A 14,158-nucleotide genomic window follows, 5' to 3' on the forward strand; every position below is an offset into this window, starting at 1 on the left:
AAATGAGCAAACTCCGCTTTGATCGGGTTCACCTAAGCTGGGGGCCTATTTTTAGTAGTCAGAATTTGTTAATTAGTTCCACAATTGGCGTTTGATTGTGCCCAGTCATTGCTGCTGGTAAAGTCCTTTCCTTTCCCCTCTGGGAAGCGGCCTGTGGGGGAGGGGCGCTGGCCGCCGCAGCTTTGGGAACTCACGGTTTTGGGGGGGTGCTCGCAGCCGGTCCAGCTGGTCCAGACTGGGGTACGCTGTGTGTCTGGTCACTGACGTGGCCCCAGGAGCTGTTCTGTACTGTTTCTGGTTATTTAGCAGTTGTTCTGGAGGACGAACTAAAACACGCACGTTGTTAAACCGCCATCTTGACCCGGAACCCCCCATTCTAGTTTTTTTATGATTTTTTCTTTTAGTTATGTAACTTTAATTATGAAGTGTTTTGGCTTTAGGTTTAGAATTAAGTGGATTTCATTCTTAGCACTAATACTTTTGATTGTTCTCCTTATTGGGAGTCATAAATTTTGATTTGTTTGATTTTGATTTGATCAGATTTTACCACATAGATTTTTTTTTTTTTGGTAAAATATAGCATATATGCAAAAAAGGAATAAATTTCAAAGTACATAGTAACAAAATGTTATAAAACAGATTTTTGAGTTTGGTATGGGTCACAGTTCCACAATTTCAGGTTTTTCCTTCTAGTTGCTCCAGGACTCTGAAGACTTAAAGAAATATCAATACAATAATTCATCAGTCATATTCGTTTGTTAAATCCTATCTTTTCCGTTATAACTTGCCTGTTTTGATCCTTCTCCCAATCTTTAGGAGTATTTGAGCTATGCTCATTCTCACTTTTTCATGTTGAAAGGGCTGTTGGCAGTGTCGAATAGAAGGATGGAACTAGTTGATGTTCTTGAAGAGACTGGCCCCACTGGGTTTCAGGACTTACCTGGCCTAGGAACCCATCTGAAGGTTGTAGGATTCTGAAAAGTTATCCTAGCACATTAGACTTTTGTAGAATCTCAGATAGAGCCCTAGGTGTTCTTTAGGGTTGACGGGAATGGTTTTGGTTGGGTTTTGGCAAACCAGGGCGATTAGCAGTATCTGGCTTAAACTTGCATAAGAGTAGCTTCCAGAAAATGAGAGAAGGAAGGTCCGAGACAGAGCCCCGCAGAACACCAGCCTTTAAGGGACAGGCGGAGGAAGTGGCCCTGAGTGGAGTCCGCCATGGAGCAGCACTGGGGTCAGGAGAGAACCAGAAAAGGGTGTTGCCTTGGAAGAATCACCAAGGAGGAAGAAGTGGTCAAGAGGATCAGGCACCATGAGTGCTTCCCTAATATTAGGATTTAAAAATGTCCTTGAAGAGGGTATCTGGGAGCCTGTGCTTTCTGCATATTTTTGTAAACCTATAATTTCTCTAATAAAAAGAATAGTGTCCAATAAACAAAACAAAACAAAAAAAGAGTAGCTTTCTGAATAGCGTCTGGACTCTATCTGAACTTTCTTAGCCACTGAGACTTTATTCTGTTTCGTTTCTCTCTTCCCCTTTTTGATCAGGAAGGCATTGTCCATCCCAGGGTGTCAGGGCCAGGCTGACAATGTAGGAGTCATGTCCCACATTGCCAGGGAGACTTTCACCCATGGATGTCATGTTCCTTGTTAGGTGGGCAAGGGATAATGACTTTACTTGCATAGTTGGGATTAGAGAGAGAGAGGCCTTATATGAGCAACAAAACAGGTTTTGTGGGAGTAACTCAGACATAACTATAGGTAGGCCTAGATTCTTTCTTACAGAAATAAGTTTCATAAGAGCAAGGCTCAAGATCAAGGGCTTGGCTACTGACTTAGAAGTCTCTTGCTTGGTTACTGACTTAGAAGTCTCTAATGTTTGAATAGTTTCAGGGGTTTCTCTGTTGGGAAAGTTTAATAGTTCTATATTTTTTCTCCAATTCCTCAAGAGACTTATTATCTGCCCAACACACTCTGGGATATATCCAGGTATTACATTAAGCTATGCAGAATTACAAGCCCTTATTCCCATTCTGAGCATCATGTGTTTGGGTTGTATAAATGAACTATCCAGACAGATTGAGTTAGATTATGTGCTACAGGAAATTTAGGTTTTGGATGAAATAAACCTCTGTTCCTTTGGTCTCATACAGTAGGTGAAGTTCCAAAATACAGACAGTATCATCCTTTGTCCTGTATTCTGATTTACCTTAGTCTTGACCAGATTGGCTTCATTCTCATCTCTAATAGAAGCCTGATCTCTTTTTTTATTTCTTTAACAGTTGTTGTATGTAGCAATGCTGATTGCTACAGTATGTAGCTGCAGAACTCCAGCTCTGAGTCTTAGGTGTCACACAGGTACCCAAAGTTCCAGGGGAAAATACCAGGTTTCACATATATAGCACATCTCAGAATCTAGAAAAAACATTTACATCTCCAGACTAAATGTAACTGCTATAAGAGCTTACAATCTAGGCCCCAATTCTAAGAGAAAGCATACAATATTTGTTTTTTTGTTTCTGACTTATTTTGTGCCACATAATGTCTCTGAGGTTCATTCACCTTGTTGCATGCCCCATGACGTTATTCCTTTCTTTAGCCACACACTATTCCATCATGCCTTACAGAGGTTTTTTGGTTCCCACCCACCCCCCACCGCCCGCGTGGACGGGCACTGGGAATTGAACCCGGTCTCTGCCATGACAGGTGAAAACTCTGCCTGCTGAGCCACTGTGGCCCACCCATCACAGAGTTGTTTGGGTTTTTTTTCCCATTAATTTTTTTATTTCTTTTAAAATACCAAAAAACACCATACTCAAACATTCTTAACTTTTGATCATTCCGTTCTACATATATAATCAGTAATTCACAATATCATTACATAGTTGCGTATTCATCACCATGATCATTTCTTGGAACATTTGCATCTTTTCAGGAAAAGAACTAAAAAGAAAACAGAAAAAAATTCATACATACCATACCCCTTTCATTGATCACAAGTATTTCAATCTAAATTTATTTTAACATTTGTTCCCCCTATTATTTATTTTTATTCCGTATGTTTTACTCATTTGTTGATAACGTAGATAAAAGGAGCATCAGACACAAGGTTTTCACAATCACACAGTCACATTGTGAAAGCTATCATTATTCAATCATCAAGAAACATGGCTACTGGAACACAGCTCTACATTTTCAGGCAGTTCCCTCCAGCTTCTCCATTACATCTTGACTAACAAGCATCACAGAAGTTTTTTAAAAATTATTTTTATTGAGATGTTTTCACACACATACATACAGTCCATGCAAAGTATACAATTAATGGCTCAGAGTAGCATCATATAATTGTATAGTTGTCACCATGATCATTTTTAGAACATTTGCATCATTCCAGAAAAATAAATAAAATGAAAAAACTTGTACATCCCATACTTCTTACCCCTCCCTCTCATTGACCACTAGTATTGCAATCTTACCATTTTTTATCCCTTATCCACCCCCTCCATTATTTATATATTTTTTTGTACTTTTTTTTTTACTTATCTGTCCATACCCTGGATAAAAGGAGCATCAGACACAAGGTTTTCACAATAACATGGTCACATAAAATCTATGTAGTTATATAGTCATCTTAAAAAATCAAGACTACTAAAATATAGATCAACAGCTTTAGTTACTTCCCCTTTGCCAATTCAACATGGATTTTAAATGAAGGGTTTATACAGGCTGTATTTCCTGAGTTCTTACATGCTTGACAGTGTTAACTGAGTATAACAGTTTTGAATTACACTCCCGCAGCTCTCCCCCCCCCAAACTTTAGAACTTCTGTGTCACTAGAGGCATTGTGTCATAGCCTTTAGGGATTGAGGGTTGTACTAGTGCTCTTTCTATAAGAATCAAGGCTGCTGGAATACAGTGCAACAGTTTCAGGTACTTCTTTCCAGTCATTCCAATACACCACAAACTAAGAAAGAAATATGTATATAATGCATAAGAATAACTTCCAGGATAACCTCTTGACTGTTTGAAATCTCTCAACCACTGAAATTTTATTTTGCCTCATTTCTTTCTTCCCCCTTTTGGTCAAGAAAACCTTCTCAATCATGATCTTGGGTTCTGGCTAATCCCTAGGAGTCATGTCCCAGAGGACAGTGAGTTCACCTGTTAAGTTGTCTTAGAGTGAGACCTCACCTGAGTAACAAGAGGTTCTCTGGGTGTGACTCTTAGGCACAGTTATGGGTAGGCTTAGGGTTCATGGGGTGAACTCCAACATCAAGGGCTCAGCTTATTGAATTGGTTGTCCCCGCTGCTTGTGAGAATGTCAGGAATTCCCTAGACGGCGATACTGAATATTTCCTCTTTTTTCCCCCAGTCTCCCAAGGGAACTTTGCAAATACCTTTTTATTCTCTGCCCAAATTACTCTGGGATGTATTGGGACACACACTAACCTGTACAAACCAACAAGATCTCACTCCCTATTCAATATTCCATATAATTATGGTATTAGAATAAACTAACCATACAAGTTAAAATAGATAATACGCTACCAAAAATATGAATTTTGCTTCAAATAAACATCCCTTCCTTTGGTATCTCTCACAGAATTTGGAAGTTTTAAAGTAGTCAGTAGCATCCTTTAACCCTGTATTCTATTAACCTCAGTCCTATCCAGATCAGCTTCAGTCATAATCTCTAGTTGAAGGCTGATCACTTTTCAACTTCTTAAACATTTGCTGTATGAGATAATGCTGACTTTCTTAGCTTCGAAGTTCTAACCTTGAGTCTCAGCTGTCACACAAATACCTAGAGTTCCAGGGAATGACCAGATTATACACAAATAGCTAAACATCTCAGAATTTTGAAATAACAGTTACAACTCCTGAATAGATGTGACTACTGTAAAACTTATAATGTAGGACCCTTTACAGTAGGCCCCAACCTGATAACCCAACTTCAGTTCACTGAATTTTATATTATAGTTAGTCCATATGAGTGAGGCATGATGATATTTGTCTTTATATGTTTCTGTCATTTCATTTAACATAATGTCCTCAAGGTTCATTCACCTAGTTGCATACCTCAGAGCTTCATTCCTTTTTGCAGCTGCTACTGTCTGTTGTATGTATACACTACAGTTCCCCCTTCCATTCCTCAGATGGTGTACTATTAGGCCACCTCCAGCCATTGCAAATTGCAGACATTGCCACCATAAGCACCAATGTGCCAATGTCCATTTAGGTCCCCGCTCTCACTTCCTCCAAAAATATGCCTAGCAATGGGGTTGCAGGATCATATGTCATCCCCATCCCTAGCCTCCTGTGGAAACACCACACTGCCCTCCAGAGGTGCTGTACCTCTTAGTTTCCCGACTGACAGTGAATAAGTACATCTCTTTCTCCACATTTTCTCCAGCACTTGTATCTCTGTTCATTTTTAAACAGTTTATTTGCGCATCATACCATCCAACCTAAGTAAAAAATCAGTTGTTGCCAGTAAAGTCACATAGCTATGCCTTGGCTACCACAATCTATATGAGGACATTTATTTTCTTCCACAAAGAATCCCATATCCCCGTCTTACTGACATTTAATTTTGGCATATTGCCTTTGTCACATTCAGTGGAAGCCTATTGTATAGTTAACAATTTTACTGTTAACTATAGACCCTAGCTTGCCTTGGTAGTATTTTTTCTTGTATACTATCCTATTTTCAACACCTTTCAGTGTTGACATCCATTTGTTGTCCCTCATGCATAAACAGTCATATTTGTACATTTAATCACCATCATTGCCTGCTCTAGGTATTCCTAAGCATTTCATTCTTTATCCTCTACCTTTCTTTCTGGTATCATTCATATATGCCCTCAGCTCTTCTCTCTCAATCAAACTCACATTGTGCTTCATTAAGTGTACTTACTGTATTATTGTGCTGTCATCAGATGGTTTTGTGCTATCCGTTTCTGAATCTTTACTGTCAGTTCTGTTGCATATTCTGTACTTCTGTACTCCTTCAGTACCAGGCAGACTAGCCTTTTTTTTCACATGAGTAGGCACCAGGAATCAAACCCAGGTCTCCAGCATGGCAGGCGAGAACTCTGCCACTGCGTCAACATCACCTGCCCCAGAATAGCCTTTTGACTCTATTTGATGTTCCTTAGCCACTGACACCTTATTTTATTATACTTCTTTTCCCCCTTTTGGCCAGAAACGTGTGTTGATCCCAAACCAGGGCCAGACTCATCCCCAGGAGTCACGCCCCACATTGTCAGTGAGATTTTCCCCGTTTAATGTCATGTCCCACCTAAGGAAGAGAGTAATGATTTTCCTTGCAGAGTTGGCCTTAGAGAGAGGCCACATCTGAGCAGCGAAAGAGATTTCCTGGAAACAACTCTTAGGCCTTGTTATGGGTAGTCTTAGCTTCTGCACTTCAGAAATGTTTCGTAAGGGAAAGCCTCAAAAATCAAGGGCTTGGTAAGACCACCATTTTCTCAACATGCCTTCTGTAACTAAGCATGTAGTCAATCTGTGCATACCAATAATTAGATCACCTCTGATTTTGTCATTTCGAGCCATTGTGCTCATTGTCCTAAAATGTGCCCATCTTTTGATGCAATAAAATTATCAGAGTTACTAGAGTTTGGGAAAACAGATTTTTAGACCAGTAGGTTGTGTCTGATCTCCTGCTTCACATCTAGCAGTAAACTCTCTTTGAAACCCCGGTCTCAGGAATTGGTGATTTGAGCGCTTCAGGTATAGAACCCACTGTTTTAACTGGTATTAAGATCCTCACAGATAGATGATTTGCAAATTTTTTCTTCCCTTCTGCAAATGGTCTTACTTTCCTTATAATGTCCTTTGTACAAAGTTTTGAAGTCCAACTTACCTACTTGTTCTTTTGTTGCCTGTACTTTGGTTTTCATATTTAAAAAACCATTACAGGCTGTGTGATGGTGACTCAGTGGCAGAATGCTCACCTGCCATGCCAGAGACCTGGGTTCGATTCCCAGTACCTGCCCATGCAAAAAACAAACAAACAAAAACCATTGCAAAATCCAAGGTCATTAGATTTCCCTCTGTATTTTCTTCAAAGCATTTTATAGTTTTAGCTCCTTAAGTCTTCAGAATGGGGATTTGAATCCATGGCTTGCTGTCTCTAAAGCCTGTGTTCTTTCTATTAGCGTGACGCCCCTCTCATTGAAATTGAAAAGACGGTGGAAGCTTCACTTAGGAGCCTGAACTTTGTTCTTAGCCTTAAAGGGTAGGTAGTTTTTAGAGAACATAGGAGAGCTAGGAGTTTTAGACAGCATAGGAGAGCTAGAGTTCATTTAGGGTAAATGAACATGCTGTTAAACTGTATCAGTTAGGATTAGGCCTAGCTGCATAGGTATTTCTTTTTTTCTCCTGCAAAGGAAGTCTGGAAGTTCCAGGGGCTAGAATGGCAACTCCATTGGTCTTAAGGGGTTCCAGGATCTGCCATTCCTTGGATACAGCTCATACCCTCAGGTCTAAGATGTTCCTCGAGTTCTGGCCATTAGTACCCATCAGAACCCTGGTCAGAAATAGCATTTTAACGCAGAATTTAATGTAGAGAATTGGTTAAATAGGTTGAGAACTTAAAAGCACAAAAGGAACACAGTTGATTAAACTAAGAAGCAGCACCACCCCTGGGGTGAAGAACAAAGGGAAGAGTTTGGGGTTGACAGAACCTGGAAGCTCAGAAAGGGGGAGCTGAGAGCTGGCTCAGCCCTCAGAACTGGCACTGGGGCCTCGGAGGGCGAGGCGAGGCTGGTTCTGGGATAGCGGAAAGAAGGGGGAGGCTGGAGCTACTGCTGGGCGTGTTGGTATTCCTGTGGTATGCTGGCAGGAGCGGCAGGCCAACGGGAAGGAGCCCGCCCTTCTCTCTCCTCCCTCTTCCAACCTCCCTCCAGTGCTCGGGCTGGCAGAACGTAGCAGAGCCAGTCGATGAAGGAGGCATGTGAAGGGAGCACGGGAGGGTGTATTCGGAGTTGACAGGCATAGCTTAGTCATTGGCACACATCACATCCTTGTTCTGTTAGCAGGATGGGGAAGGGGAAGAAAGGGACAGAGTACAGGAGCCAACAGTTCTTAAGAAATTTCCCCAAAGCCACACAAACACTGCCTTTTCCATTTGACTGCCTAGCCCTGGGTTGCATAGGTGAAAGTCCACTACCTGTAAAGGCAGTTGGCAGCGGTTATCTCCAGGCACAATGCTGCTTCCATAAAATCTTGATTCTCACCAAGGGAAAAGCGGAGAATGCTTGTCGTAGGAGCAGAACTTTAAAAATTATTGTGCAGCATTAATATAGCAACAGTAACAAGCCTCCAGTGAAAAAATTTCTCTATTATCTTTCCCACATCAACAAGTTAGAGTATTTTATTGGTCTGTATTTCTTGGCAGTGCTTGTCAGTGTCTGTCCATAAGCCCTATATGGTTGAGAGCATGATTTGTGTTAGCTGTGTATTTCAGCCTCATTTTTGGAAGCATAGATTGGGTGGAACCAGGCAGAGGCTGGTGCTTCTCGTGACTGAGGTGTGTCAGTCTGGAAAGCAGCAGTCTGATTTGCTGACAACTTTCTCTCCAAAAGTTGTACGTATACTGTCATACAATATCAATGCATTTGGCAGGCAGGTGTATATGAAAGATTTTCTGAAGTGTATAATATCTTCAAACACTGTCCCCTGATTTTGAATTTCTGTTTTACAGTTTGACGTCAACTTTCCTGTTAGAGAACATTTCTTGAGGGCAAGGACCAGAATAAGTTTCATTTTTGTATTTTACTCTAGGTTTTAGTAAAGTGCTTTGCTCCTATAAGAGCTTCTAAATATTTATTGACTAGATACAGAATTTAAGGACTCTGACATGAGTTAGGTGCCTCATGTTTGTAATTCCTAACCACGCCGTGTTTTTTTATCCCTTCATTTACCACCAATCCCCAAATTTACTCACCAGATCTGATCATTTTCTCACCCTTGCAGGTCATTTGCTTCCAGAGCTATTCCTTTCCTGTTAAATGGCCCCTGTAATGTATTCTTATCCTTGTAGTTACAGTTGAAAATTTAGGGTATAGAAGTCTCTTTCTTTCATCCCACAGTCCCAAAATCCACTTAATGTTGGTAGTGTTTTGAAAAGACTGTGAGTGAAAAATAATTTGGGACCTACACTTAGCAGGGAAAGCCCTGGAGAAGAAGGTGTACGTGTGGGCCCAAGATTTTAGCCTGCTAATTAAGGAAATACGATGGAAATTTTGGAGTCTGGAATAAAACAGGCTTATAGGACTGCATGTAGGGTTTCCCCCACACTCATTCCCCCATCCCTGTGCATTCTGTAGGTACACGTGTACAGATTTTTTTTTTAACTCTCGCAACTTCAGTTTAGAAAAACAAATTGAGAATTTGTTTTTAATGTGACTTGTGGAATTTGTAATTTATGTTCCAAGTTTTCTGAGAGAAATCCAAGGATAGTTTCTGAGCAGACAATCCTTGTGTGACCCTGACGAGTGACTGAGTTGGCCTTCAAAGTACAGATAAATACTTCCCTTCCTCTCATTTCTGACAGAGGTGGCCTCAGTAACATGCTGTTCCAGTGCTCCTTACCTGACACTGTAGCATCCATTGCCGACGAGCCCCGGAAAGTGCTTCTCCGGCTCTATGGAGCCATTTTAAAAATGGTGAGTGCATTTGTTGTTTGGGAAGTGGGAGGGGACCTTTTTCTTAGAATGCCTGGAAAGAGATTTAAGTAATTTAGTGGTATTAGTAAAAATATTTAAATACATTGCTTTTAATTGAATTGTGTTCCACATGATAGTTTTTTATATTCTGAGTTCATTCATGTTTTATCTATTTATTAGTAAATGCATACAAGTGTTCCAGTTTCATATCCAGAGAAGGTATAATGTTTGTCAAATCTTCAGTTGCTCTTGATGTTGACTTAATTTTTTTTTAAAGAGTAGTCTATTTGACCTTAACCAAAAAAAACCAAAACAAAACCACAGGTCACGCCCATATCTACGTATTTGATTATATGATGTGAATGAACCCTTTCATTGCATAATTTTTCCTTGATTCTTTCAAAGTGGTTAAGATCTGAAGATGATGGAAAAAATTTGATGTTTGAAGTTTCCTAGCTATTTCACAGATTTTGCTGAGGAAGCCTGCATTCACTTAGTTATTAGCACTTACAGCCAGCACACAGCTAGGTTTTAGGGAAAGAACACTCTGACCCCTTCATGATAACAGTCAACCAGAAAAGATGCTTGGGTTTACCATGCAATTCAATTTTTATTTAACCAAGTTGCAGTTTCAAAGCATAGTATTTAAAATACTCCAAGTTATTTTGGCATTTTTAATGCTCTTAGTCTTTTTTTACGCATTTTCCCTTTGAGTACCAGTTATATTCTATAATAATAAGTTCCATTTTTTTTCACTTTTGTTTCATGTGTTTTGTATTTGAACAGTACTTTTAAAATACTTCTAATAACCAGCTGTTAAAATTGCATGTGATATAAGAATATCATTTAAGTCTAATATGTGAGGCTTTATAACTTAAATAGAAACTTCTGACATGTGTACAGTTCGTTCCTCCATATACTAGACTAAACCTGGAGCCAATCCTACTGTGTGGTCAGCGCTGCCCAGTGTAACTGCTGTGATGGAAGTGTTCTCTATCTGTGTGGTCCAGTTCTTTGTCACATAGCTGTTGAATAGTTGAAGTGTTGCAAGTGCAACTGATGATCTGAATTTTAAATTTTACTTAATTTCAGCTAATTTAAATTTCAGTAGTAGCCATGTAGCTGGTGGCTCCTGTGGTGGACACCACTGCTCTAGCCTGGGCTGGGTCACTATATAAGTAACTTGGTCAAAGCTACAGCACAGCCTGAATCTTGGCAGTTGTCTTTTCCCCTAATCCATCAGTTGTTAAACATTTTTCCTTTTTGAAATTTTAGCAATCTGAAAGTATTACCTTACAGTAATTATGTACAATAGAAATGTCTGGAAATAGAATTTAACATGTTTCTATATTATTTATGAAAAAAAGAAAAAACTTGGGTAACTCAAATAGAATAATTGAAGCCACTTAAAATGGAGTAAATTATTTACAGGAACATTTAGTTTCTCTGTTGTATTTTTATTAGGCAAGTGTTCATTTGTTTCCATTCCCAATGCAATCTTCAGATGAAGAATGGAAACTTGGCTTGAAAGCATCCTGGATAGAAGGGGAAATGAGTAGTTTGCTAAATGGATAATATGAAAATGTCTCGCATTCTCACAATTAGACAGTAGACTCATTTTTGTTGGGGAAGAAAGCTATTCCTTAGCTTCGTAGGTGAGAATCTGTATTTTCAGTATGAATCACTCAGTTGGTTGAGTCCTTGGTTCAAGTTACTCTTTTATGTTGAATTTCGAACTTGACATACTGTAAATATTTTTGGTTCCCGAGTTCTGCAGGATATAGTAGGGCACTTGTTGCCAATTAGAATTTTAGGTTAGTGGCCACTAGAGACTGTTAGTCACTATGAGTGCTTTGACAAGGTGAGAAGGGGAGCCAGATTCAGGACTTCTGAGAAAGAGCTATGGTGCGAGAGAAGGAAAAGAGAGGACGGCTAAGGAGTGCATAAGATGTAAGCCAGGCACCTCTCCCCATGGACTTTAAAAGTTTTTTCACGGTATGCCAGGGATGAGGTTAAAATTTCTTTACAAATATTTTCAATTTGTAAAAAAATTCTGTATTTTTTTGCTGAGGTGTGGATGCAATCATATTGCTAGGTCAGAATGAATCTGGCCTATAATAGTAAAGTGGGTATTTATAGTTTTCAAGGAGGCTTTTGTTTCCATAACAACAACAAAAAATTGCCAGAATTGATATTAAGTTGACAGGATTAATATTAATTAAAAGATGTGGCTGGGTAGATACAGAGCTCTGAGTAAAAAATTGCATTACTTTCATAAATGAATGGGTTTAAGGCAGAATTAAATATAGCATGACTCAAATTTCATGCTTTCCTTCTTGTTTTCACTCAATAGGAAAGTGTGCATTCATTCATGTGCTTTGTGTATGCATATTTATATATATATATATAACTGGTGCCCCCCTAAATCAGCCATAAAAATACTGTTATAGCATCTTTTAAGGTGCATTGGAATTGCTTCTTTTTTAAAATATTAATTAAAGACTACACATGATAGGCCTATGTATCTTGTCAGAATACTTGGCTGTTTCGCTTATATGACAGACTAGTCAGTTTAGTATACCCCTTTCCCTTTCCACCATTGTTTTAAACTTTTGCATTTTTTACCTCTGTGAGAATCATTTATTAATTAGACAAATCTCTCATGTTCTTTGATTAGCAGATGGCCTATACAAGTGATTTGGTTTAAAAATGTTTAGATGCTTCTCAGCTTTCTCATTTTTCTACATTGTGGTGGAGTGGCAATGAAATGACTGCTCTTTGATGTAGTTCACTAAGGGTTAAGTAGCAGGAAAACAAGGTAAAAGCTTTCTTATTGGCTTAAGATTTACGGTTTCTGTCCCACAAACATCTGTCTCTCCAGCCCCTGTCTAGTTGTAAGACGAGACATGAGCAGGCTTCCTCACTATGCTGGGGGCTTTCTTTAGGAATGGTGACACTTTGGGGCTTATGAAAAGTCCTGCATTTGACAAGGGGGAAATGGATCCTTTTTGAAAACATGAATACAATAAGACACATACAGCTTTGAAAAATAGCTGTGTAGTGTTATGCTGTTATTTGAAGGAAATTATGAATCATGCAAATTTTGCTCTGATCTTAAAATAACATGTCGGTATAATTCATTGTGTCACATAAACTAGGTTTAACGTTTCATGGGGAGGAGGCTATTTTCATTAGCTGCATAAGTGATGAAAAATGAAAAACAAACTCAGCTGTAAAATGACCCGTTACAAAGTTAGGTTAGTTTTATAGAAGTTTTGAGAAAAAGTAATAACTGAGACTTAACCATTATAGAAAGAGTAGGATTGCTAGGAGAGAGCTTGAAACTATAAATTAGCTATAAATGTAACTTGATTTTTTTCCTTTCTGATATTGGGAAGGAACATGAGCCCTGCAACGTCCAGTAGCAGCCTTTTCACAGGAGCAAGTTTGGCTGATTACAAATAACCAGTTTGCTTATTTATCATGAATTGTGGAAGACACAAATGTCAGTACGTATTGTTCATTCATTGTAACCTGTGCCAGTTGACTGAAGTCTTAGAGGATTGCTTTGTGCCTTCCTCTGTCAGGGCAGTGACTGTGTTACGCCAAGTCCTTCTGTGCATGAATGGAGAGATTGGGCCTCACCGGTACGAACGGTCTCTTGGGCATGGATGTTCATAACACATCTCAAAGATCTCTCTTGAGTGTTGTCTGGGAAAACGTTTTTGTTTTTTTTAAAATAATAGAAAGCTAATATTAGTGCTTGTTTGAGTACTAACCATAATAAAATTAAAGGCATCAAGGCACAACGCAGATATGCATTAGAAAATCAAGAGTAAAATTTGGGACACTGTCCTTTTTGAATCCAGAAAACAAAATATTGTCTTCCCTATTCTCTCTCTTAACCCTGGTTTAATTAAAAATTAAACCACACTGAAATATGGAAGAGCCCATAGATAGTTAATATTAAACTCTTGGCTACTGACAAATTAAGTGACTTCTTAAAACCATTTCCCTAAGGAGCTTACTTTGCAGTCAGTCTGGCTGATAGAAGAGCCCGCTTATAGAAGGCTTCAGAAGATCCCACTCGGTCTAAGAGACTAAGCACACGTTCATTGTAGCTGAAAACTTTTAGTAATTGTTTTTACTAATTCATAGTAGGGTCGTTAAGAGTTTGACTTGTTTGTTTACTCCACTTTTAAAAAAGTTCTTAATATCCCCTTTTACAGTGTGTATGGTGTAACAATATCTGCTACTAAGGCATTCATAATATCCCTCTCAGAAGTGAGCAAAACATTTTTCCTTGTATTGTTTGTTCCCATTTGATCTAATCTAGCGTTTCTTTAGCTACTACTCTTCAAAGGTAGTTGCCAAATTATTGCCTATAGTTCTTCCATACGTGCTTTGATGCCTTCTTTTGACAACTAAATAAACCACAGACTCTTGTGTCTAATTTTGACATATTCAAA

General features: G+C 39.0%; 1 protein-coding gene across 3 annotated transcripts in view; it reads left to right on the forward strand.

The window, feature by feature from the left end:
* Positions 1 to 14,158, forward strand: part of CHKA (choline kinase alpha) — a 77,972-nt gene that overhangs the window by 25,419 nt on the left and 38,395 nt on the right. For all 3 annotated transcript variants that reach the window (XM_077115518.1, XM_077115516.1, XM_077115517.1), the window contains exon 2: positions 9,578 to 9,689. In XM_077115518.1, coding sequence (XP_076971633.1) covers positions 9,578 to 9,689 — 112 coding nt within the window. The remainder of the gene's footprint in view (positions 1 to 9,577; positions 9,690 to 14,158) is intronic.

The sequence above is a fragment of the Tamandua tetradactyla genome, chromosome 9 (assembly GCF_023851605.1).
Source record: "Tamandua tetradactyla isolate mTamTet1 chromosome 9, mTamTet1.pri, whole genome shotgun sequence".
In the NCBI taxonomy this organism is placed as follows: domain Eukaryota; kingdom Metazoa; phylum Chordata; class Mammalia; order Pilosa; family Myrmecophagidae; genus Tamandua; species Tamandua tetradactyla.